We start from the raw sequence: 26,148 nt of genomic DNA, 5'->3' as shown, positions 1-26,148 counted from the left end.
AATGTTATTTTTTCAGGTAAGCAGCTGCAGCAGTTCTCACAGGTTTATTTAAACACAGTTGGTTTAAACTGACCATAAACATAGCTAAGGTAGGGAAATGAAATGAAGGATTCTGGCTATCAAATCAAAAAGATGCTGGAAGAAGATCGCAGGGCATGGTTGCTTCTGCAAGCAGGGACTGAATGGTTCTGTGCTCTCTGGTGCTCTTTTATAACAAATTAGAGGGGAGATGGCCCGCTCGAAACTCAGTGCTAGTACTGGTGATTTTCAGGCTTGTTTTCTTGACATCGCTGTCCTTCCTCCTGCCCTCTCCTTACATCCAAATACAGTCTTCAGTGTTATCCTGGTGCTGTGTGAGATACATGCTATATGGTACAAGAAGTATTTTGCACCGAGGTTTAAGGAAGATGGTGCTGTGTCAGAAGTGATCTCAAACTGGAAATCCCTGACCAGAAGTGATTTCAGTGGTACTTAAAACCAGTGTCTATTGATGCGTGGCTGATGCATTAGGGAGGCTTTAAAGGATGATGCTGTTTTGTTAAACCCTGGCGGGACAAGAAGGACACGTTCAGGGAAGAAATTTCTGACTTCTGAGGTTGCCAGCTGTGCTAGGTCCTTTTAAGGAATGCTACTTCCTATAGCTTCTAGGGCAGAGCACTTAGAGATGTTGCTAATGATTCAACATTTTAACTTCAGCATAGGAGAACTAAATGGTTTGAACAGAGTAATTTACACTCAGACATTTATGCTTCAGAAGGCTAGAGGTAATTCTGTTGTCTCAATTTGTCAAATGCTTAAAAGGAAATTCCAAATAATCTGCTTCCATTGGAAATAAGTGCTTTTGGGAAAGGTATTTTCTTCCTGAGACAGGGCTAAGGTACCTTGCTGGGACAGAGCTCGGCTAAGCCAGCTCATTGCTTGTAAAGAAAGGAGCCTGCAGTAGTCTTTGAAGTTTGTCCTAGAACAGGGGAAGATTTTGGAGGTTGCACTTCAGTCCCATTAAAAGACAGGTAACTGTGCAGAGTCTTTCTTGTGTATACATCTGCACCTATGGCAAAATGTCTTGTAAGTTCACTATCCTGTATTTCAATCCAGAGAAGTGATTGTCTAAATTCAGGTAAACGAGATGCTTTCTCTGGTACTTGCTCATTTGAAATCTCCTGGAAATCAGGGCTCTGCCTTAAGTGTATTTTATTCTCCTTGGTCAGTGTTAGAGGGTTGAAGAGCCTGGTGGCAGCCTGGCCCTTCTTCACCTTCCTGCCCACCGTGTTGTTCTGCAGCCTTCACACTGAGCAGGAGCAGAACAAGCATCTCTGAGATCAAGGAGTCTGCTCTTGTTTTTTGCTTTCATGAAGAAAAACTGAAGCACAAAAATCCAGCCTGCTGAAATGGTCAGAGCAAAGAATAACCCCCCAAAGTCCCAGCATCCAGTTTAGCTTTTAGGTTGCACTTGACTTTTGAAAAGTATCCTTTTATGCTAGTCTGGTATCACGATAGTAGCTCAGCTAACGGTTACCTTGTTTTTCTGTTGTAGTACAATAGGGTTTGGATCCCTGATACTGAAGAAGTTTGGCAGTCTGCAGAAATCACAAAAAACTACAAAGCTGGAGACCGTTTTCTCCGTGTGCAACTAGAAGATGGAACTGTAAGGAGAAAAACCTTAGTTATTGTGGGGTTTGCTGAGATATGTTTATGAAGAAACATAAGACTGACCATTGTGGGATGTAAATGACTTGTATTTTCTTTTATGCTAACCCTGCAGTGACCAGAATTTTATCGTATTGAAATACATACAGTAAAGAGCTGCCACCTAGAAATATGAAGAGTGCAGTTCTACAGCCTGTGTAACATCAGCATAGAACCCATACCTCCAAGATCACTTCACTTTGGAAACAAGCCCTGAAAGTCATCTTAAGCTGAAGTAAATCAGAAGTGCCAGGGAGACATAGTTCTCTCTTGCAGACCTAGTGTTTTTTTCCTGAAGCTGCTTTATGCTTTATCTGTTAATTTTAGTATCTGAGTTCTTTACAGATTTCATATGTTGAAAACAGCATTTCTGTGCTTCTGCATTCCTGTTCTGTAAAGACAAGTAGTAAAGGTATGATTAAACGGATTTGTTGAAAGAACAGAAGTGAGTTTTAAGCTTTGTGTAAAGAAAACGGAAGGATTACAAGTAAGGATGGTTTTAGAGCTGGCTTAAGTTCTGAGTAGGTGTTTGCTGTCATTCAGTTGCAGCTGGTCTGTTGTTTTCATCTGTAGTTGAAATACACATGGGTTTAGAGAGGTAAACATGTTCCTCATTTTTACAGACTTCAATGCAAAATACTGTAAATAAAGAGAATGTAGCTGAATGAGCTTCGTCTTACTTTCAGAACCTCAAAGTCCCCCAAGTACAGTGGGATGGATGGATTTGATGCAGTACAAGATCCAACAGGGCTCTATCAACCCTGTAACGTTGTGTAAAGGTAGAAGATCACTTTGTGTGTATGCAAACATAATGCATTTTATAATATTTCAACTAATTTTTGTTGACAGGAACTGAATTACCCTGTTGATCCAGCTGCTCTGCCACCCCTACGAAATCCTGACATACTTGTTGGTGAAAATGATCTCACTGCCCTTAGTTACCTCCATGAACCTGCTGTTCTACACAATCTTAAAGTTCGTTTTGTGGAGTCTAAGCTTATCTACACGTATAGTGGTAAGCAAAGTAAAATAAAGGGTTTTAAAAAAAATTCTTAGAAAAATTAAAATTTTGGCTTAGATTGCAGTATGATGCGGGTAATGTTTCCCTCAAGAGTATTTTAACTCATTCAACTTAGCTCATTTTTGTGTGAGTACATACTTGTTTGTTCATCAGGATCTCCTACCTAGTTTAGAAAGTACTGCTACTTTGCATCAGCTGTTGCTGGAAAACTGGCGTTTCACTGAACTGTGATTTGTTTTTCTTTTGTCTGCTTGGTCGTAGGAATAATTTTGGTTGCAATAAACCCCTATAAACAGTTGCCAATATATGGAGATGCTATTATCCATGCATATAGTGGGCAAAACATGGGGGACATGGATCCACATATATTTGCTGTGGCGGAAGAAGCGTGCAAGCAAATGGCAAGGTTCAGTATGTTGCTTAATGTCCGTAAATAACGCTTGAAGTCTAGTGGCAGTGTTAATTGTAATGTAATTTAGGTGTGTATGTGCCATTGGCTATGGAGAATACCTTTGGATGGTTAACTTAACTAGAGGAGTAATTAACCAGCTGAGGAATTTCTAGAACTTGTAACTATTTTCTTTCTTGATGAGAGGCAAAACTCTGTCCTAGCTGAGTGAGCAGAACTCACATCAGCCTAGAGGTGACAACTGAAGAGGAGTAAGAGAAGAACAGATGAAAGAAAAACAGATGAGAGTTGACCACAGCTGTGTTTTCATACAGTTGTTTTATATATATAATTCTTACATTTATGCATGCATTTTAGTCATGTCTGATTTAAACTGTCTGATTATTTGGTTTTAGAAATAGCAAAAATCAGTCTATTATAGTCAGTGGAGAATCAGGAGCTGGAAAGACTGTGTCTGCAAGATACACTATGAGATACTTTGCCACTGTGAGTAAGTCAAGCAGCAACGCACATGTGGAGGATAAAGTATTGGCATCCAATCCAATAACTGAGGTACGTTGCAGAGAGCATCTGTCAAGTCTGTACTCAAGGAACTAATTCTGAGAGCTGTTTGGAATCTTTGTTTGAAATCTTTAGGGATGTTTTAGCTGCCTGAGTTAGATACCTAAATTAGAGGTTTAGCCTCTGAATGTTACTGATGGAAAGAGGTAGTCAGCTTCAGGAACACCCAGGTTCTGCCTAATTTACCAGTGTCCCTTTGGAGGTACTAGTTTGCCTCCAGAGTTTTATCTGGCCACATCCTGTTAATCAGATGATGAGAAAACAATATTGAACAAGTTGTTTGTTTTTATTAATTGGAACAGAAACTGGTTAAGGCTCCTTGTGATAGGAAAACCTTCTTCCTCTAATTCTCACCGTGTGCGGTATTATACTGTTTGACTTGAGACTTATCTTCAAATTTGGGCCTCAAAATTTAAATCTCACAGCTCAATGCTGAGATTGATCCTTGAGCACCTCTGATTTTAGGAACTTGTAGTTAAGTCATGCTTTGGCAAAGCTCTAATGAAAGATGCGAGTAAAACAGATTCTAAAAGCTTTCATTTTTTTGTAGGCTGTTGGCAATGCAAAAACCACACGGAATGATAACAGCAGCCGATTTGGAAAATACACTGAAATCAGTTTTGATCAGAGCTACCAAATCATTGGAGCTAACATGAGAACATACCTGCTTGAGAAATCCAGAGTTGTCTTTCAGGTGGGTAGAACAAAGTTAAAAGCAGTCCATGACAGTGCAGCTACTAATGTACTACCCTTTAGTAGCTTCCTATTGAGAATGTTATGTGAAGTTCTGAGTAGGATGTCTAATCAGCATTTGCTTTATTCTTTTTAATAGAAGCTAATCTTATTTGTAGTAAGAAACTTAACTTAGTCCATGTTCTTTGTTATATTAGGAGGATCTATCTCAGACACAATTCCCTGAGTGTTTGTCAGTTCTTATTAGCAGATGGTTGTTCAGGCTGAAGAAATTGAGTAGCAGCCTTGGGGGAAAGAACTCAGCATATTGGTAACGGAAATAAAGCATACTGGAATTTACTGCTTTCAAAGATCTTGAAGTCTTGGTTGTGCCATTTTAATACTGGGCATTTTCCTTGCCAAACGATCTTGCAGCAGAATTTACTATCAGGAGATAATGATACTTGAAAGCTAGTGTTGACCAGTGAATGTTTTTCTGTTTGTTTGTTAGTTTCTTGTTTTTGCTTTTTTGTGTGTGTGTTTGTTTTTTCTCTCTCTTTCTGTAACGGTATTCTTTGCTTTAATTTACAGTCAGAGAATGAGAGAAACTACCACATATTTTATCAGTTGTGTGCATCTGCCATGCAACCTGAATTTAAGCATCTTAAATTGGGTAAGTGTCAAGAAAATAAACTTACTCTTCATTTTTGCAGTGCAGTATTTTGAAGATTGATTTTCAGATGCTAGGATGATAAGTGCCTTATAGCATAAATCTCACAGACTTACAATGGGACTTGCATTTTTAAGTCACTTAGCTATTAATCCTGCTTATTGAACTTCATAGCAAATCCACAGTAACTTGAGTAGTGCATGATCAAGTACCAAAGTGTCTTTGAAAATTGTATTCTAATACTTTCTGTAGTGACAGGTGCCATAATGACAGTTTAGGAGCTCGATTCATTTATCTACAGAGAAGCATTAATGCCATCTGGGAGAAGCAGACCTTAGGTATATGTTTAATCAGTCTTCACTCCTGTTTGTTTATTAGATCAAGTATTAAGATTTCTAGGAATTACGAACACTAATTTGTGTCAGCTTAACTGAGTTAGGCGCATGGATTTCTTTCAGAAAAAGAGGACCTCTAGCTCATTGAGGAAGAGTTGTCATCTGACAACATCTTTCATTTTCTGGGGTTACAAGAGTCATTAACAAGTGGCTGTGCCCAGTCCTGAATTTTCTAGCATTACAAGTTCTGTTTATACTCTTCAGGAAGTGCAGAAGAATTTAACTACACAAGAATGGGTGGCAGCGCAGTAATAGAAGGAGTTGATGACAGAGCAAATATGGTGGAGACTCAGAAGACATTTGCCTTACTGGGTAAATTATTTGGAATACCTTTTCAATAGATTTAAAAATTGTGAGTTGTTTTTTCCTGAAACAAGCAAATGTGAGTTGTTTCTGAAATGTCCAAAACTTTAGTAGTGATTACCAAAGTAATTTCTTTCATAGCTTGTCCGTTGCACTGTTGGTCTGTTTTAAAAGTACTGTGCAAGAACAAATGTCTGTTAGCCTTTGGTGTTTGTTGTTAATAGTTGAGATCATTAAGGGCTGGAGTCTTGTTGGCCCTTAAGCTAACATGCTGTGACAGAAGTGGAATTGGAAGCTTCTCTGCCACTCTATGGCTTATATGAAAGCCAAATCAGACTTGAGCTGGCACTTGGGCAGGTACAGGAATTTATGCCTAATCTCTCATCAGATCAGACAGGCAGAAAGCAGGCAGAACCAAGGCTTTGCATAGCAGTCTGCGGAGATGCTATAGAATTATTGCCTACACAACAAAGCAAGTAACCCAGCATTGTGCTATTTTAATTGATTGTACTCTCTCTGAGCATTTAAAATAATCAAGATTTGGTTTTTTTAGGTCTGAAGGGGGATTTTCAGATGGATGTTTTTAAAATGCTGGCAGCGATCCTGCATTTAGGCAACGTGGAAATAACAGCTGTTGGAGATGAGAGATCATCCATCAGTGTAAGGAAGCAGCTCATTGACATACCAGTATTTTCTTTTATATTCTATGCCAAAAGTCCTTTAGCAATAGTTTTTCCTATACCTGGGGCTCGAAGCAGCATTAAATCTGGTACACTACATTTAAGGGATTTCAGAATCACAGCGAGTGTTTATGCGAATCCTGTTTTGTGCCCAAGTTCAGAAAGTCTGAACAAAAGGCAAAATGTGGGTATGAGATCCCCGTATCTAATTGTTCCACAGCTGTTGGAAAAGCCACGTGGGACTACCCGCAGGATACAGGAAACAGGGCATTGTCAAAGCTGCTCAGGATGTGTCCAAGCAGGTTATGCAAGTCTAAAATCAGGGACACCTAAGTATGGAGTAAAGTAAATTTTTCTTTCAATGTCAAACCAAAGCACCTCATCTAGTCTAAGCTTTTCTCCAGTGTATCAGGAACTTTATTCAGTATTATTTGCTTTAGCTCTTCTTGATATTTTGCCAGATGAAGAAGTTAATAGAGTCTGTCAAAAATTAGAAGTCATAGTTTGTCAGTGGTGCCAGGATTTTGCTGTTAAAGTATTAAACGTAATCTAACAGTGTTCATTTATCTTCTTTAAAGCTGGAAGATGAACATCTCAATATATTTTGTGAACTTCTGGATTTAAGCTGTGGCAAAATGGCACAATGGTTGTGCCACCGGAAGATCATCACTACCTCAGAGACTGTAATAAAGCCAATGACAAGAGCTCAGGCTGTTAATGCAAGGGATGCGCTTGCAAAGAAGATCTATTCTCATTTATTTGACTTTATTGTGGAAAGAATTAACCAAGCTTTGCAATTCCCTGGCAAACAACACACTTTTATTGGTGTTTTGGACATTTATGGGTAAGAACATCTCTGCAAACAAATATACTTGAAGTTATGCCTTTTCTTTGGAGTTGTTAAGAGACACTTTTCAATTTGTGCTGCTAATGAATTGAGAGGGGTTTGATTTACTAAAAGATCATAGTCAGGAAAGTTCTGTAGCATTCAGAGTAGTGGAAACGTTCAGCAACTATAAATGTTAGTGGTTTTTGTGAATGAGGTTTAAATTTAACTTTGATATGATACCTTTAGATTTAAGTCTGGATGGTTTAGCTCTGGTCTGTCTAGTGAAATTCACTTCTAGGTAAGTTTTGAAATGCCATAGCATCTTCGTTAGTCTCATGGCTATTTAATTAGAAATCTTAGGATAACTCCGAAGTCTTACAAGGATACTACCATTGTATTTTAATGTCAAGGGACGTTTTTTGTTCTCCAATATTGTTACATCGCTTCACTTCTTTTCTTATTCAACGTATGTTTCAGCTTTGAAACGTTTGACGTGAACAGCTTTGAGCAATTTTGCATCAATTATGCTAATGAAAAACTGCAGCAGCAGTTTAACCTGGTATGTTCTTTTATTTGTTATAGTTCTTTATCTTATTTTGCTTCAATTTTGAAATGATCAGTGATGGATATTAGCAAATGCTGTTTGTATTTGAGTAATAGGTATTTCTGGATAATGACTATCCAGTAATAGATAGAAATATTTTATTTTGATATAGATACATACACACAAACACACACATGTATGTTTCAAAATGAAATTAGTTTATTTTCGTACAAGGTGGACGTATACTATCCTACAAAATATAGAGATATTTTGGGTTTATCTTGTATATACAATCACACACATGCACACTCTGCATATATTTGCTCCCTTAATTGTAAGCTTACTTTTTCATAATTTTCACATATCTAGCATGTCTTTAAACTTGAACAAGAAGAATATATGAAGGAAGATATCCCATGGACTTTAATAGACTTCTATGACAACCAGCCTGTCATTGACCTTATTGAAGCTAAAATGGGAATTTTAGAACTTCTGGATGAAGAGTGCTTGGTAATTTAAACTTTATTGTATTTGTGAGCTCATAAAAAAGCTCGTGGGTTAGTCTATATTTTGTTCCTTTTAAATGAGAAGTAGAGCACTTTCCTCGTAAAAGGAACATTAATGTATGCCCTCTGTTTGGTAATTTTAATTTTAAGCCACCTAAATCTATTTTTATCTTATAAAATTAAAAAGCTAAACCTAGATTCTTACCTAGAATCTAACCCAACAACTAGATGTCTTCACTGTGAGGGTAGCGCAGTACTAGAACAGGATAAGCAGAGGTGCAGTGGGATCCCCATCCTTGGATACTTTCCAGATTTGAGGTCAAATGAAAGCTTGGTCCTGTGCTGGTGGTGGTCTTACTCTGAGCAGGAATTTGTACTGCCCGCTCTCCAGGGCTCTTTCCCACCAGTATTTCTACAATTCAGTTATTCCATGAATCACTGATTTTTGGTTCAACAAAACAGTCTTCTTTTCCTTTTTTGGTAAGTTTTTATTGAATGCATCAAACCTACATCTTTGCTTTTTCTTCTTTAGTTTTACTTTTTTTTAATCCTGTGTTTCTCTCCTGACTGTAGCAATTCCTGAATTTATATCTTTTTTTCTTCTACGTATGTGTACTTCCCTTAGGCTTCCAAACCTATTGGAGTAGCTTTGTCAGTGAAGAACAGGGCAGGGAAAGGTGAGCCCTGTTAAAATGGTCTCTAAAAGGTGCTTTGATGATATTGGCAAGTCGTATTTCTCAGAATCCAAACCACGGAGCAATATGTGCTAAATTATGGAATATTCCTTAATTCATTAGCATATCTGTTTATTAGCATTATCAGGGATCAGATTGTCCCTGATTGCAGGTAGCATCCTCTCAGGACAAAATGATTTGTGACTCATCAGAGAATTAACTCCAATTAACATTAATCTGACCCTCTTTCTTCAAATGATTTGCTATAGGGAGCCACTGGCTATTCTGTAAAGACAAAAACTGGTCATCAGGCCTCATGACTCGCCAAAGGTGCCTTATTCAGACAGGATTTATTGATAGTGAGCAGCTTTGCTGTTTTTAACAGTCCAGCAGACCCTCGTTAAAGAGACTGTCCTTCTCATTTTTACAGTTACCTCATGGAACAGATGAAAACTGGCTTCAAAAGCTCTATAATAATTTTGTCAATAAAAATACACTCTTTGAAAAGCCGAGGATGTCAAACACGTCTTTCATTGTTCAACACTTTGCTGATAAGGTAAAGTGTAAACAACCCAGTATTATATTACCCTGTTTCTAGCAGTAGCTTATTCAGAAAAGAAACAAAATTTCAAAATTAAGGAAATATTAACCACACTTGTTTTGGAATTTCTATAAAATCTATCTTATTGATTTAATAAATTATTGTTTTGCTGAATACATTTGTTCATGTATTACTGACAAGTTAATGATTTCACCTGTTTGCACAGGTAGAATATAAATGTGAAGGATTTCTGGAAAAAAACAGAGATACAGTACACGAAGTGTTGATTGAAATCCTGAAAGAGAGCAAGGTTGGTGAACAATCAGTAATGATTAATTTTCTAAATACCTGATTATACTGGAATTCACTCTGATCTGATTTTAAAAGATCTGATTTTTAATAGGTTGAGTAAAATAATTTAGTCTTAATTTTTATAAACGTTCTACAAGCATGTGTTTTAACATCAAAATAACATACGAGATGGAAAAACACAGTGTTCAGCTTTTTCATATAAGTGCACTTGTTTTACTAGTTGTGTTAGTATTTTTTGTTTTCTTCATATCTTCCTTAAATAGCATTTTTGAATCCTTGAAACTGAACAATTCAGGGTTTTTTTTCTGTAGTCGTTACATGTAGCTTTGATAGGTAGCTTATCATTAACAGCTGCCTTTGTTTATTCTTCAGAAGAGATTAGGAGAATGCCAGGGCAGGGAAAACATCAGATGTATTGTAAGTGGCTGCCACTTCCCATCTGCTTGAAGGCCCTTTCCCTTTCAGGTCTGCAGCCTTGAGACTGCAGGATTACCATTAAGAAGCTAACATTATCTGATCAAAAACCATATTCTTAATTTAAATTAAATATTGTGAAAATAAAACCTTAAGTGGTCTTATTTTTAACTCTGTTCTGTATTTATGTTCATGTTTGCTCATATTGAAAGACCTGCTTAGCAGTTGTTGAGTTTTGGCTGTGAAATGTGGAAGAGCTTCACATTCGACTCAGAACTGTTGCAACTGTTTCTTCAGTTGTTGGTTGGTTGTGGCTTAAAGATCCACTTCCCAGTCCTGCAATACCTGGCCTAAGCACTAAGATGGATGGATTTTGCATTTTATGTTACAGTAGGTGTAATGTTTATTTAAATATTCCTGCAGTTACGCAGTATTTAACTATGATTCTTTCACCACACTTTTAGTTTCATCTGTGTGCAAATTTTTTTCAAGACAATCCAGTGTCCGTTTCACCTTTCAGTTCAACTATAAACATCAAATCTGCAAGACCTGTTCTCAAGTCACCTAACAAACAACTGCGGACGACTGTTGGCAGTAAGGTACTACACAAAGTGCTGTTCTGTGATGCTCGTGCTTCCAGGGAGGTGTACTGGGCAGTCTGGGGCTGTGGTGCTGTACTCTGTTACTCCTCACTGTGGACTACCCAGTTCTCAGTACAGCAAGAGCCAGCCACAGTGCAGTGCTCCAGGTCTGGGTACAAGAAGGTTTGTCTTAATTTAAGTATTGGAGACTGTTAGGTACAGCAGGACTGTTTGGTTTTTTTCCTACATTTAAGATCTAAACCTTAAGAAAATCTCCCAGTGTCCAGCCAAAACCTAACAAAGAATTAAAAAAACTAAGATTTTACCTTTTTCTTTAGCTGTAAATGTTTCATCAGCAAAACTGATATGTCTGATATTTTTCTAGTTCCGGAGTTCTTTGTCTTTGCTTATGGTGACACTCAATACAACCACCCCTCATTATGTGCGATGCATAAAGCCAAATGATGAGAAGTTGTCTTTTGAGTAAGTATGTTAGTGGTGTGAGCTGTTATATTACATTAAAAATGAAGAGTATTTTTCTGTTTCACGGTAGCTACATGTCAGCAAGCTCAATTCTTATTCTTGAACAACTTCCCATACAGAACATATTCGTCCTTTCAAGATGAAGTAAAAACATATTGTCATCTTATAGAAATGAAATGATTCAGTAATAGTTATTGATACATTAAAAATTCTTTATTATCCTAAATTTTTTTGAGTTGGATGGTACTGTTTGTGTATTTGTCATAACATTTTTAAGGGAAACCTTTGATTTAAATTGATGGATATTTTGTTTAGGTGTGTTAGTTCTTGTACAGTATGGATAAGCACCAATTCATATTTAAGGAATAAAAGGCACTGCTGTTTTCTTTGTGAACTTTGTGAAGGGGTCTTTCCATGTCTTGTGTTGATCATCTTGAACCTGGATATTCATGAATAAATCCTGGTTTTTTCATAATCAGTGCACTAAAGAGTACCTAGAGAGAGTTATTTCCCAGTAGACTTCTGGGGGAATTTATTTCTGTGTGTGTTTTGCACTGAGAGTGGCATGATTCTTTGCCACTTGGTGATACGAGTTTTCACAGTTAATATTGAAAGGAAACAGGACTTTTTGAAAGAGAAAGATAAATACAGCCTTCCTTTTGTTTTGAGGCAGAAAAAGATAACTCAGATACTCCCCATCACATATGAAAAAACCCAAGTAAGGCACCATATAAAAAGTAGGGAGTCTTGCATCCTCTGGGCAGAAATAGAAATACAGCTAATAGAGTGGTTATAATTATTACAGTGTGCCAAACCCAGCAAAAATGCAAAATATGACTCTGCTTTTTTAGGTTTGATTCAAAAAGAGTGGCTCAGCAGCTGCGAGCATGTGGTGTTTTGGAAACCATTCGCATTAGTGCACAGAGCTACCCATCCAGGTAGGGATAGCGGTGGGCCTCCCTATGTCAGAAAATACTCAGGTGTCTCTTAGATTAATTGCATTTGCTAACTTTTAATTTTCCAGGTGGACTTACATTGAGTTTTTCAGCCGTTACAGTATTCTTATGACACAGCAGGAACTCTCCATTCATGATAAGAAGCAGATTTGCAAGATTGTTTTGCAGCGGCTAATCCAGGTTAGTTTGTGTGCACCGACTCTTATGTATTATGGCATCTATTATTAATAAAAGGTCTCTTTTGTCAAGACTTAAGTATCTCACTCCTCAAATAGGAAAGGTATTTACATTATTACTGTCTTTCCTAATTTAGTGTGCTGCCCATAGGCTTGCCAGTCAATAACCTTGTGTTGTGACAGTCAGGATGTGGCCATAGGGAGGTGATTTAACCTCTCAGTGCCTAAGACCATCACTTGTAAAATGGAAGATACTCTGCCTGTATTTATAAACCCGTGAAATGGTATACATTTGCCAAGTATTAGAAGTTTACACACACAAGAGGGCTTTGGATGGTGTAATGCAGCACATTGGAGAACTGTTTTTAAAATGTGCTATTTAGCATATTGCTCCTATTCGTTAGACCAGTCTGTGGTGATGAGGCTGGTCCAGGTCAAGGCAGCGACTCAAGTCAGCCTGTCAGGACCGAGTACAGACTCAGGGGTGTATCAGACCGAACACAGCTCTGTTTGCCACAGCTCCAGCACAGGCCAAGGGTGAGAGCCTGACCTTAAAAGCAGATTCACCCTTGAGTCTCTTAATCGCATAGCTCACTGATTCAAGGCTAGACGTGCACCAAAAGATAGTATTGAGCCCAAGGAATGAAACCTGTAGGAGGAGGTGAAGAGGTTGTTTTCACGGCCTTGATGATAAATCGAGATCCTTCCTTTAATTTGAGATCACTGGGGTGCAGGTTTTGGACTGGTTCTTTCCTGCTAAGTGGATTTTCCCCCCATATGCTCCTATCGACAAAGAAGGCAGAGAGGATATTCTGATTTACAAGATCATGTAGTTTCAGAAGAGCTTGCCTGAAGTGGCAATTTATAAAAGGAAGAGTGTGTCTGGTCTACAATAATAAACGAAACATTTAATATAACTATTGTTTTCTTTTTCAGGATTGTAACCAGTATCAGTTTGGGAGAACAAAGATTTTCTTCAGAGCAGGCCAGGTTGCTTACTTAGAAAAACTGCGATCAGATAAGCTGAGACACGCGTGCATCATGATCCAGAAGACTGTTCGAGGCTGGCTGCAGCGGAAGAAATTCCTTCGTGTGAAACAAGCAGCTGTTCTAATACAGCAGTATTTCCGGGGGCAGCGGACTGTCCGGTACTTTTGGCTGATAAATGAATTTGCTGTTAGGGCGTACCTGAAGGGGTATAGAAGGTCAAACTCGGGCCCAACGCTAATTTGGAAGTGTAGTTTTTACAAAAGAGCAGTTCAGATTGTATTTCCATTTCCTCTTGATTGTAATTATGGGCTTGAAAATGTTCAAGTTATTCAGCTGATGTGAAAAAAGTACTCTAGCAGCTTCCAGATGTTGTCTGCCAGATTCCCAAGAGGCCTGACTACCTGTAAGCCCAGGCCTTAGCAATGATGAGTGACCCAGTGTTCAGCTTGAGCTTACTGCTTAGCTTCAGAGCCAGAGAAGAAATCAGGTAGCAAAAAGGAAAAGCAATTTACAAGGATCTACAAATTAGTGTGTACAAATTATTATGAGGAATTATGCAGCAAAGAAACCGCACCAGTCTTTTACAGAGCAGACTGAGGGGAAGATGGCTTTACGTAGGCTTTGAAATTTTCAGAAAGAAACCATAAGAACTATTGCCTGTGGGACAGAAGCCAAATATTGTGGATAATTCACTCCCTCTCACTTAGAAGAAAAAAACACAATTTACACAGTGGATGCCTGTTTTCAATTGCACTTGTTTTTACTGTGTGTGTATGTGTGATTTGGCTGACTGAGGGAATTAGCATGAGCTATCTAATGTGATGTAGGTAAACTTTATTGTCTTTTGAATTAAGGCAAGCTATAACTGCAAGAACTCTGAAGGAAACGTGGGCAGCTATAATCATTCAGAAATACTGTCGGGGTTACCTGGTCCGTAGACTTTGCCAGCTCATCTATGTGGCTGCTGTAACTATTCAAGCTTATACAAGAGGATTTCTAGCAAGAAAAAAGTATCAGAAGGTACAGCCTGTCAAACATTTTATTTCAGTAACTGCAAATAGCTATTGCTGTGTAAGAAAGATGGAGATAAAACGTAATGATCCTTAATACTTTACCTTTTGCCTGTCTGCTTCTCATATCTTCTACTCTGTTTTTATATGGTTACTATAAAAATACTGATACACAGTAATTCAGATCTAATCTCTGAGCTACCAAGAACTCTGTCTGGTTTATACTTGATGCAGATCATTTAGTGTCATTACTACAGTGGCTCAAATGTGTCTGCAGTCTGGGTGTTTCGGTATTTTGATACTTCCATGAGCAGCATTGTCACGACCAGTGTATGTAGATTAACACAATGTTACAATTGATGCTGATTGAGCCATGAATAATTACAGACTGATGTTAATATTTTATTTTAAAGATGCTTAAAGAGCATAAGGCTGTGATCCTTCAGAAATATGCCCGTGCATGGCTTGCCCGACGCAGATTTCAGAACATTCGTCGGTTTGTCTTGAATATTCAGCTTTCGTACAGAGTTCAGCAACTGCAGAAAAAGATGGAAGAACAGGTGAGGGCCACCAGGCATTTTTTGATATATACTGATTTTTTTTTATGATACCTGTTTTATTCGGAGCTCTAATGTTGACTAAAGGCTTACATGAATCACAATTCATATACTTCACTTGACAAGACAGGAGAATATGTAAGGGATATAGTCCTTTATAATAAACTACCAGTGTTCTTTGTACATCCAGGCTATGAAGAATCATCCAGGATTTCCTTGTATTTTTGGGTTAGTTGTGCCAACGAGAAGAGTCTGCAATGAACTTTTTTTTACTGTTTATTAAGTAGTCATTCCAGTCTCTGGGTGGGATTGCTTGTATTAGCGTGAAGGATGTGTGAGATACTGTGTGAGATGTTTGAGAGCCATACGAGCCAAATAATGTTTAAGATGGTAGCTTTAATCTAGGTTATGGAAACAATCCGTGGTTCAAGTAATTGTGACTGATACGGGATGGTGAGCAGAAAGAGGTCAGGTGCTTCCTTCAAAATTCTATTAAACCATTCCAGAGGTGCATTTTTCTGTTTTCATTTAATCTGTCTTCCTCACTGCAGAGTAAAGAAAATCATGGTTTGCTGGAACGATTGACTAATCTGGCTGCAGCTCATATGAACGACATGGATACAATTCAGAAACTTGAATTAGATCTTGAAAAATTAACTGCTCAAAAGAGAACGTATGAAGAGAAAGGGAAAAAATATAGGGAGGACAGTGAACAGGTAAATTTGAATTGCCATCTGGGTGCTTTTATTTTAGTTTAAATATTTATTTTCCCAGTTTTTGGATTTACCAAATGCATGACTGGGGAGTTACTAATTAACTTCACCTTTGGGGCAGTGGCAGGGAAAGAAGGGCATCCATATATGTTTATTAAAATGTAGGATTTTAATAGTACCTATTTTTTCCTCCTTTGCAACTCGTGTATTATGCTTACTGTTTGTGTTTACAGAAAATATTAAGACTTGAGAATCAGAATAAAGAATTACAAGAACAGAAAGAGACCTTAGAAATAAAGCTCCAAGAAAAAACTGAGGAAATGAAAGGTACGATAACTAAAAGGAGTTTTAAAGTAGTTATAGAGAAGTTATGGTTGGGAAAAATGATGAAGTCAGGTTTTCAGCAAAGGTAAATTACTTTTATTCTAATAAAAGCAATATAAATGCTGAATTTACAGTAAATTAAAAGTTGGTCTTAAGCTTCTCTTGCTTAGAATGTGTAGTGCAAATTTAATAATTAAATTCAATTTGTTCTTTCAGTAGCAAAAGCTCTCGTCCTGTTTCCTGTCTCATACACATACGTTCATTCAAGTCGTGCTTTGTCCTTGGTTCCCTTAGTGTACTGCTTTCACAAATCTAATGTCAGAGAACAGAGGCAGCACGTGAGATCAAGTACACTTTACATGAATAATACTTTGGTGTTTCAGAACCTTTCTATAGCATTACTTATAAAATTTGATCATTTTTTGGCACTCGAGACAGTAACTTCAGCCTTAAAATATGTTAAGGATTGCTTATTAAAACCAAGCTCATTGCGGCAATACTGTTTTAATAAATGCACATAATTGCACGAAGGTCTTTGAAATATTGTAATATTTTTTTTGACAGAGAAAATGGATGACCTCACGAAGCAACTCTTCAATGACGTACAAAAAGAAGAAACTCAGAGAATGTATGGAATCTGAATTTTTTTCCCTTGAAACAACATTTTTCCTCTTTCCTTGCCTTTCTTTCTCCCGCTGTAAATGTTTTGTCCTCGCGTCACTTACAAATCTGTCAGTGTTCTTGGACATTAATGCAAGTACTGAAGTACTTCATGTAGAGTTGAGGAAAAGGATGTGCCTGTTTGTGGGTCAGTTGTCCTTCAAATTAAAACAAAAGCAAAGCCCACTCTTACACTTCCGAAGGTATGAAAATAAAACCACCATTTCATTGTCTTGTTTAGGATACTTGAGAAAAATTTCCAGAATCAGAAGCAGGACTACGAAAAGGAGATTGAATTGCTCAAGGGAGAAATTAAGGTTCTGAAAGAAGAAAGAACTCAGCTGCAGCAGCAAATTCAGCAAGAAATTGTCATTCAGGATGGCTTGAAAATGGAAGTAGGACAGCTTACCAAACAAGCACAGGTAAGTTATGATGCATTTAGTTTTGGAGTTTTTGCTAAATAAAGCAAGTAGAGAATGTGGGTGTTTTATTCCTAGATTACCTTCACTAATTTTGTATCTCCAGTGCATTTTGAGAAGAAGTGGTAGTTAATAAGCTGTGTTTGATACCCCAGTATTTTGCATTGTTTTCATGTAGGACACAGTCTGACTAAGTCATTGCTCGCAGAAATAAGTGCAAGTTTTGAAGAGTAATTGTGCCTGACTATTTATACGTTTAAATGTGTGGATCTTTTTTTCCCTTCCTTTTTCCAAGGAAGTATTTGTTTCTCATGGGATTTTTCATAAATGGAGTTTAGAAACTGAACCTGAAAACAGTACTTTTGTGTAAAGTTACATTTTTTTCCTCTGAGTCAGTCTCACGACACAAACATAAATGTTTTCACTGCATCACATAACTCCTCTGCTCTGATGCCTGAGAACCAGATGCTTTAAACACAACACACTTTAAACCTTTTTTCACATGAACTTGTTCTTAATTGTAACTGTCTTTATGATTCAAGTGATGCTCAGGCCTTGTCATTCACTCCTTGTCTCAGTCTGTAATTTTTGTCTTGATTCAGAAAATACCTGAGTTGCAAAAGGAAATTGAACTGCTGCAGACACAAAAATTGGATGTTGAAAAGCAGGCCCAGTCACAGAAGCGAGAATTGAGGGGTAAGCTACATACAGGATAATTCAGAGAACTGAGTACAACGTGAACTAGGCCAGTTTAAATTGATTTATTCCATGTTAGCTTTGACAAAAACCCAGGTTCTCCTTCCATTCCATAGTGATTTCTTTCCATTCATACCTTTACTTGCAAAGGGGAGAAAAAACCCAAACAGCAAAAGAACAACAGGCAAGTTTTACAAAGTGATCACTAAATACTAATCACTAAACCTCTAGTACCCGTTTGAAGAAACTGATTTCAAACATTTCTCCTTTAAGTTTAAAAAAATCAATACAAATAATTCGCACTCCACTTAGAATTGAATAGGTAGCTTGTAGAGACTCAGGAATATGGAAACAATGCATTATCTAGCTTTCATTCATCCCATCTTTAGCCTTAGGTCAAATAAATATCAAGTATGCTCAAACAACTTGCTGAGTTGGGTTTTCTTTTGGAAAAGGTACTTAATACGAAGCACCACTGTTGTGCACTTTGTTCAGTGCTCACAATTAAATAGAGCAAAGCTGTATCTACAGCTCTGAATGTAGTAACCTAGCACTAGATGACAATCTATACAGCTCTAGCAGTTGTCCAGGTTTACAACAGGAATATGTAACTTTGCATTGGAAGTTTGTGTTTAGAAAAAAGACAATATTGGTGGCATACCCATCTGGTGCACCTTACATGTCCAGAAGTAGAACCGAGTCCCTCATCATATTCTTGTAGTAAATCAGATGTATTTACTGAGTACCAGGAGAGAACCTTGTAGATTTAGAAAGAGGTTGGTTTGATTTTTTAATAATCAAACTTAATTTGGAACATGTTTATTATATGAATAATTTTCTCCACTTTTTTTTTCACCAGAAAAGATGTCAGAAGTTACAAAACAGCTTCTTGAAAGTTATGATTTTGAAGATGTAAGAAGCAGGTAATTTTATTCTGAGGTCTCTTTGGAAAAGCTTAAGAAATGCATTTTGTTCACCAGCACACTAATGACAGTGTCTTGTATTCTAGACTCTCTACCGAGGATTTGGAACACTTAAATGAGGATGGAGAACTGTGGTTTGCTTATGAGGGCTTGAAAAAAGCTACAAGGTTAGTTCTGTTCTTCAGTGTTTTCGTAACTCCAAGCTGTGATCCAGAAAACAAATGGAAAGATCAGTGAGTAGCTAATTTGACAGTGCAGTACTGGACATCTGTTTAAGAAATGAACAAACATTGCATTATATGACTGGCTGAACAGCTTAAAATCACTTTAACAAACTTCTACTAGGTCAGTGAGGTAAGTGTGTATGTGTCAGTCGGGGAATGTGTTTCCTCTGAGATATCATGCATAACTTTTAACTCTTTTAATGCACAGGTGATGTAATGGAATGTCTGCGTGTTAACCACAGTACTTTGTTTTCACTGTGTATTAAACCTGACCCATTGAATCGAGGTCATACTGCATCTGCCATGTTATTTCTCCTTTTATTTTAACAGAGTATTGGAAAGTCATTTCCAGTCTCAGAAAGAAGTATATGAAAAGGAGATTGAAGGGTTGAACTTTAAAGTTGAGCATCTTAGCCAAGATATTAACCATCTACAAAAGTTATTTCGAGAGGAAAATGACATCAATGATGGTATTCGACTTGAAGTTAGCAGGCTGACTTCAGAAAACCTGGTAAGATCAAGGTGTAGTAAAGCAAAGTATGGTTTTGTTACTTAGTAATACAATCCAAATGTGTTTGTAGCACAAAGTGCTCAAAATCTTGTGATCACGTCCTTGAAATCTCAAGGCTTGAACAGATAGGGCTAGCTAAGATTGCACATCCATGCAGGCTCTTTCCCTGCATGCTGGTATAGTGTGTTAGGAGGCAGCCAAATTTATTGTCTGACTGTACAGCCTCATAGAGATTTTTCCCCTTTTCTTTTATGTAAACCTGGACTGAGATTTGATTCTAATTGTAGCATGGCAAAATACCATTTTATTGACTCGAACTTGGTCTCTAGTGCACACTTAATGAGAAGCGGTTTTGTGATACTGTAACTTTCTATAGGCCAGTGTTACATGAGTGTCTGAGATGACTTTCTTTGTAGCAGTCTGTATGATGCTGCATTCTGGATTTGTGGGCAGAACAGTATTGATAACATGGAAGGGTTTTGGCTGTTGCTGAACAGAGCTTGCAGTGTTAAGGCTTTCTCTTTTCCTACTCTGCCCCACCTCAGCAAGCAAAGCTGGGGGAGGGCACACAGCCCAGGCAGCTGACCAGAAGGATATCCCTTACCATGTAGTGTCATTCTCAGCTATAAAAACTGAAGTGGAGGAAGAAAGGGGGTGTTTAGCTTTATCTTGACCCAGATGTTTTTTCACTTCTGCCCTTCCTATTATCCTGTCTCACAGAGTGAGCAGCTCTGTGGGTGCCTGACTGCTGGCCAGCTGGGGTCAGCCCACAGCAACCAGCTTCAATTTTCATTCTTTCCCTGCAGTCAGGGGACAGAAATGGACATTTTTTTCTCAGAAGCCTCTTTTAAAGCTTTTTCTGTCTCTCAAGTTGACAAGTTCTGTGATTTGATAGTGAAAAAACAGATGCCTGTGGGATTTGTGGTGGTTACAGATTTGTGCACTTCTGAGGCTGTCTCCAGCAGAGGGCAGCTAAGTAACGTCAAGTTGCTAACAAATTGCAGGAGAGGCTTAAAAGTCTGATAATTTGTACTGTGGAAAACCTATCTAACACAAGGAAGTGCTGTTATTCCAGAAGATGGTATATACCATATTATTCTTCTGCTGAGTGAGAAACAACTAAAGACGTATTTTCAAAGCAAAGTTACTAAAATTGAAAATAGAAGGAGAAGTTCTGATAATGTTATTTTTTTTAAAAGACTATTTTTAACATATTGGAGTTTTTTTCCAGTGTTAATTGAGCTAGGGAAATTAAAGCCACAGTGTAATTTCCTTTAAACTAGATCAGAAGAATGGCAGGACTGGGTCAGTCGAGACATTTAGTTAGCTCACTATTTTATTTTCACAATTGAAAAGTTAAGCAAGTCAGGCAGGCAGGTAGCAGTACTCCCCCACAGGGTCTCCCCAGTCTTTGACTGTTTGCAGTTGAAGGTCTTCCAGTGTCATAGGAGCTATTGCAGGTATTTGAAAAGAAAGAAGGTTCTGAAATATACAAATCTCCTTGTTCTCTAAAAGGTGATCCCAGACCTTAAACAGCAAGTTGCTGAACTTGAAAATCAAAAATTAGATCTGGAAAACCGTCTTCAAGAACAGACTGTAAAACTTAAAGGTAAAGCATGGTCCCTAGTCTTACAGTTGTTTCAGATGAACATGATTAATTCCCTACATTTGAATTTTTAAAAGCTGAAGCAGTATTTCCTGATAACTTCATTGCCTTATTACTTACCTTCTTGCTAGTAATGTGTAAGAAACACGATGAAAAAATGTGTTGTGTAGTTTATACTTCTGTTATGACAGAATAAAATATATGCAAGTGTATGTATTTTTTCTTTAACCTTTTTGAGGCCGTTCAGTTCTATGGTTTGGGTGTCTGCAAATAGAGCTCTACTAAGAATAGCTGTCGTGGAGTATGCCATTTGGAAACAATCGTTAAAAGGACAGATGTTTTGGGACTTAAGGCATACTCTATGGGATAGACTTCAGAGGGTGTTGAAAAATTCAAAGTGGGAGTCAGAGGGAGAAGTTCTTGCTAAATTTGCTTGTTTGAAAGGTCTTCTCAATTTCAGAAAACACACATTGCTGAGATTTCTGAGTCCTTCGAACTGTAGTGTCTTCCTAGACAATTGATTTAAAACCTTCAAGTAGTTTTACTGCCAACTGCAAGAGTTAGTAGTGTCAAAATTCCCCATCCCATATAATCTGTGTGATGTGGATTAGTCGGGTATTTCCCTGATACGTTATCTGACGTGTCATTTGGTTTCATCAGATGAAACAAATCTTGAGTGCAAGAAGAGATTTAGTAAATACTAGTACAGAACAGTAAGTGAATGCGATTTTGTTTGTTTTCTTTTCTTTTGGGTTTTGCTGCTAATTATTACTGACAAAATGAAAGAGATGTCTAATCGGCTGCATTATGAGCTGGAGGGGGATAGAGCACAAAGACGGTAAACATACATTTTTTATATCTATATATTTTAATGTAAGAAATGCAGTTGCCATAAGCTGGGGTAACAAAGTCACTTAAACTGCTTAAAGTACCATATCCAGTGTAAGATTTGCCTTACAGCCTTTTGTACAGTTAATAAGTAATGGACAAGCATGATAGGACTATGCTTTAATGAAAGAAGAATAAGAGACAAAGCTTGCTATCTGTCTATTCTTAGAACAAATGAGGCCCAGAATGAAATAGATATAAAAGAGAAAGAGAAACTGAAAATCACAACCCAAGAAATTGAGAAGCTGAGCAATGGTTTTATGCAAGATGAAATCCAAGATGAAGTAAAAAGCAAGATAAAGCAGGAAACAACTCGACTTATGGCGGAAAAAATGGTGAGGAAATGAAGCTGTCATTAAGAAACTGTACTTGAAATGCAGGATGAAAAGAAAGAAATCATGGTTTCGTGGTATGAGCAGGGTATTTTCTCAGTTCATTAGGGGAGAAAAAAGATATGAAGGTTTTATGTTTCTTCCACCAAATATAAGTAAAAGTGCATCATAGTGCTCTTTAATCATGGCAGTAACATGTAGCAGTAGAAGACACTATTTTTAATTGCGGTTCCTCTGATCTCACTGACTTTGATTATTGCAGGATCTTGAAGAAAAACTTGACATGAAAGACAGAATAATAAAGAAGTTGGAGGATCAGATCAAAACTCTTACCAAGACTATTGAAAAAAGTAAGATAATTGTTGCGTGGTTTTTTTTTTTAAATACAGATTTGGATGTTCAGTGTGTGTTCGAAAGCAAGTATATTTTCAAAAAAGAAAAAGGTAGGGTTTGGGGTGGTGGTAGAAAGTTTTAGAAACCTCAGAAAAAAGTGCCAAGGAACCATAAACCAAAATAATATACAAGCCCTTTCTTGTATTTTTTTTCCAGCTAAATAATGGGTGCATGGGGGATAGACTGTATGATAAAAGATTAAGTGAGAGACGTCAGACCATCACACAAACTGTCTCTCAGCCAACATAGTGTTAGTTTTGCATCAGATGCGTAGCTTCTCCCCATTGCCTTCAAACAGCAGATGGCTCCTGATTTGAAATGACTTTGTACAAAGCTCTTCTATCCTTTGCTATAGAATACGCTTAAAACATTGCAGAGGTGACTTATGTAGAGCTGTATTCTTGCTCTTAATTCGTCTCGTTAGTACAAGTAATGCCACTGAATACAGTGAAACTAATCACATTAATAATAGAATTGTTATTTAATTTATAATGCTTGGAATCACAAGCTAAGAAATGTTATTGTGATCAGGGTCCTTGCTCTGTTTATTACAGAGAAAATAGCTTTTCTCCTTTTTTTCTGTTCTCCCAAGTGAACATTAGCTCAGCCATGGACCTGCAGTAACGGTGCTTTTGTGTTTGACAGCTGAAGCTCACGTGCCAGCGTTGTCCAAAGAGTACATTGGAATGATGGAGTACAAGAAAGAGGATGAAGAAAGGATCATTCAAAATCTGATCCTCGGTACTTTAGTAACAGTTCCAGTTTTATCACTAGTCAACGATACTCAGTGTAGAACTACAACAAAACCTGTACGATGCCATATTTAACTTATCTTCACAGTTGCCTTTTTTTCCACGCTCTTACCACCAACACAACTTGGAGGCTCTGTATTGCTCTTTCTCTCCTGCCAGTCATTTCAAATATAGAAGTGCTTTATCTGCGTGAAAATAATTTATCTGCCTCTACATAATGCTGATTCTGTTATCTTTCTTATTGTTTATTCACTTATAAAGCTATAAATCTCAAGAGCATTCCAGGGACTTGAATTTACTCTCTTCCTGGTCATCTACTAAGTCTGTAAGTCATTGGGCTTATATCCATGTGTGATGGATTCTCCTCAAAAATTGCTTTTTGAAGTTGTCCTGTCTGGTGTAGCCCATGCTGGACCTTAGAATTTGCTACAATACTCTCCTATTACTCTGGAAAGCTTAATTAATACTCTCATATATAAAACAATCCTGTTACAGAAGTTTTCAGAAACAAGCAATTAATCAGTAAATCAATTATCAACTGACTGGTCGCTGAAGAATAAACCCCATAGTGCTTGTCTTTTTCAGAATGATACATTGAGTTGTTGACTTTCTGTGGAGTAAACCTGATGACTTCTTTATGCAGATTTAAAGCCACGTGGAATAGTAGTTAATATGATACCTGGCCTTCCAGCTCACATCCTATTCATGTGTGTGAGGTATGCAGATTATCTGAATGATGCTGACATGCTGAAATCTTTCATGAATGTGACTATTGATGGTATCAAAGAAGTTGTCAAGGTAGGAATTATGTCTGACTCTATTGTACTTTCTGATTTTTAACGAAAGACTTACAAGGTGCATGCATAATACCTGGGAAGTGCTCACACTTTCATTTGCTAATATTCATACCATAGAATAATGATAATTAGTGACACTCTTTTTGAAGTTTGTAGTAGTATCTCGGCAAAGCCTCCAGGTAAGGTTCTACTGTGCTGAACACGGAATGCATTAACAGAAATTATTTTTACCTGAAGAGCTTGTTGACAGAATCATGTAAAGTACTTTGCATTTTCCAGTGAGTAGGTAATTAGGTGGCATGCACCTGTGCTTTCAGCACTAGTAGATGTGAGATGCGCAGAAATGAAGGTTAGTATGTTTGGCAGCAGGCAGGTAGCAGAATTTTAAGAGGTTTTTACACTGCTGTTCCCCCAGTGTAATGCTTTTTGGACATGTCATTTGGTACTGCAGCATTAGTACCCGAATGATTAAAGGTATGTTGCCAGCCAGTTTACAAAATCAAGTTACAAACAAGAATTGTTAGCCTTTTGTATCGTCTACATAACAAATTCAGCTATGTGAATGCTTTATTATGGATTTATACTGCAATGAAACACCAGGCATGCTTTGTAGCACAGGCAGGCTATGGTTTATGCACTTGAATTTCTTTTACAGAGAAAGCCTATAGATTGTTTGTGAACAAATTTATAGTTTATTCATCGGAAAGGTTGTGCTTACTTAGCTAACAAAGATGAAACACACACAGAACTGTGTTTCCGTGTAGTTCAGTTTCATTTGTGTATACAGGCGTTGTTCAGGTTGTTTTGCAGGAAGGCCTCCAGTACCTACAACATCATACATAGAAATGTGTGAAACGGTTTGGTTCAGACTTACATAGCCAGTCTGTCATATAAAAAAGACTTGAACAGCGTTTACCAGATAAAAGAGGGATCTTTGCTATATGTATATTAGCCTGAAAACAGCATGATTTGTTCAGCTAGCATGTTACAAATGCTGTATGCCTCTTCTGCTATATATGGGCTCTGTTATACCAATTCTGTAAGGGTCTTAACTTTAGTTATTAAATTAACTTCGCGAGACAATACCACTATAAGATTGTGCTACTTATAATTTGCAGGAATATTCAGAAGACTTTGAGATGTTGTCCTTTTGGCTTTCTAATACGTACTATTTTCTTAACTGTTTGAAGCAGTACAGCGGGGAAGAGGTAGGAATGATTTCTTCAAATAATTCCATTTCTTCACTTGTGTCTGACTTTAATTGGAATTAAAAATAGTAAGAATATATAATTATTCACCAGCTTACCACTGTTCCTTCCAGACATTTAGATATTGATAATTCTCTGCAGTGGTGTTACATGTCTGACACAAGTAATAAGACAGTATAGAACTAACAGATAAAGTGAAATCAAGGAGACACTGAAGTAGGTTAAAGACATGATGTGGAAACTGCTGCTTGATTTGAACTCTTACACAGGAGTTTAATGTGAGCTGAACTTCCAGCCACATAGAATCACAGAATAAAACACAGTTGTAGTATTTTATAATTGTTACCATTCAAATATCTACTGCTACCAAGAGGAGTTTACAGAAGAAAGCCTCAGGAAAGGAGCAAAACAATAAAACACTCATTTTTTTTTTACTTATTTCACTTGCTTGTTTAAGCTACTTTTAAACACAAAATTCTTTTGAATTATTTGAAATTGTAAATTCTTACTATGTTTTATTGCTAGGCTTTATAAACTTAGGCAGACTGAACTGAAATTGCATAGGCATATAAGACTATAATCTTCAGGATTAAAGCAAAGTAGTACCATAAAGCCTTGGAATCACAGTAACTGCACTGTCCAAACAACAGTTCTTCTTGTGGTCATATCATTAAGAGCAGTGGAGAACTGAAAACATTTAGAATTAATTAATAGCAGTCTTTTATAATTTAG

General features: G+C 37.4%; 1 protein-coding gene across 1 annotated transcript in view; it reads left to right on the top strand.

Annotated features, from left to right (window-relative positions):
- The first annotated feature begins 1,050 nt into the window (after positions 1-1,050).
- The window catches only part of MYO5C (myosin VC), a 28,653-nt gene continuing 3,555 nt past the window's right edge, over positions 1,051-26,148 (top strand). Inside the window, exons 1-36 of the mRNA XM_010181784.1 lie at positions 1,051-1,065; positions 1,535-1,645; positions 2,536-2,701; positions 2,969-3,113; positions 3,512-3,668; positions 4,228-4,371; positions 4,941-5,022; positions 5,619-5,726; positions 6,271-6,377; positions 6,976-7,241; positions 7,704-7,785; positions 8,140-8,280; positions 9,381-9,506; positions 9,718-9,801; positions 10,682-10,816; positions 11,184-11,281; positions 12,133-12,219; positions 12,306-12,417; positions 13,350-13,561; positions 14,258-14,423; positions 14,827-14,973; positions 15,522-15,686; positions 15,917-16,010; positions 16,572-16,635; positions 16,909-17,089; positions 17,689-17,782; positions 18,642-18,705; positions 18,792-18,872; positions 19,260-19,440; positions 20,956-21,050; positions 21,822-21,884; positions 22,104-22,269; positions 22,529-22,616; positions 23,305-23,400; positions 24,055-24,209; positions 25,327-25,416. Coding sequence (XP_010180086.1) covers positions 1,051-1,065; positions 1,535-1,645; positions 2,536-2,701; positions 2,969-3,113; positions 3,512-3,668; positions 4,228-4,371; positions 4,941-5,022; positions 5,619-5,726; positions 6,271-6,377; positions 6,976-7,241; positions 7,704-7,785; positions 8,140-8,280; positions 9,381-9,506; positions 9,718-9,801; positions 10,682-10,816; positions 11,184-11,281; positions 12,133-12,219; positions 12,306-12,417; positions 13,350-13,561; positions 14,258-14,423; positions 14,827-14,973; positions 15,522-15,686; positions 15,917-16,010; positions 16,572-16,635; positions 16,909-17,089; positions 17,689-17,782; positions 18,642-18,705; positions 18,792-18,872; positions 19,260-19,440; positions 20,956-21,050; positions 21,822-21,884; positions 22,104-22,269; positions 22,529-22,616; positions 23,305-23,400; positions 24,055-24,209; positions 25,327-25,416 — 4,368 coding nt within the window. The remainder of the gene's footprint in view (positions 1,066-1,534; positions 1,646-2,535; positions 2,702-2,968; positions 3,114-3,511; positions 3,669-4,227; positions 4,372-4,940; positions 5,023-5,618; positions 5,727-6,270; positions 6,378-6,975; positions 7,242-7,703; positions 7,786-8,139; positions 8,281-9,380; positions 9,507-9,717; positions 9,802-10,681; positions 10,817-11,183; positions 11,282-12,132; positions 12,220-12,305; positions 12,418-13,349; positions 13,562-14,257; positions 14,424-14,826; positions 14,974-15,521; positions 15,687-15,916; positions 16,011-16,571; positions 16,636-16,908; positions 17,090-17,688; positions 17,783-18,641; positions 18,706-18,791; positions 18,873-19,259; positions 19,441-20,955; positions 21,051-21,821; positions 21,885-22,103; positions 22,270-22,528; positions 22,617-23,304; positions 23,401-24,054; positions 24,210-25,326; positions 25,417-26,148) is intronic.

Source organism: Mesitornis unicolor, unplaced genomic scaffold (genome assembly GCF_000695765.1).
Source record: "Mesitornis unicolor isolate BGI_N332 unplaced genomic scaffold, ASM69576v1 scaffold6173, whole genome shotgun sequence".
Taxonomy (NCBI): domain Eukaryota; kingdom Metazoa; phylum Chordata; class Aves; order Mesitornithiformes; family Mesitornithidae; genus Mesitornis; species Mesitornis unicolor.
Note: the sequence above shows the minus strand (reverse complement) of the source record. Positions and strands in the feature narration are given on the sequence as shown.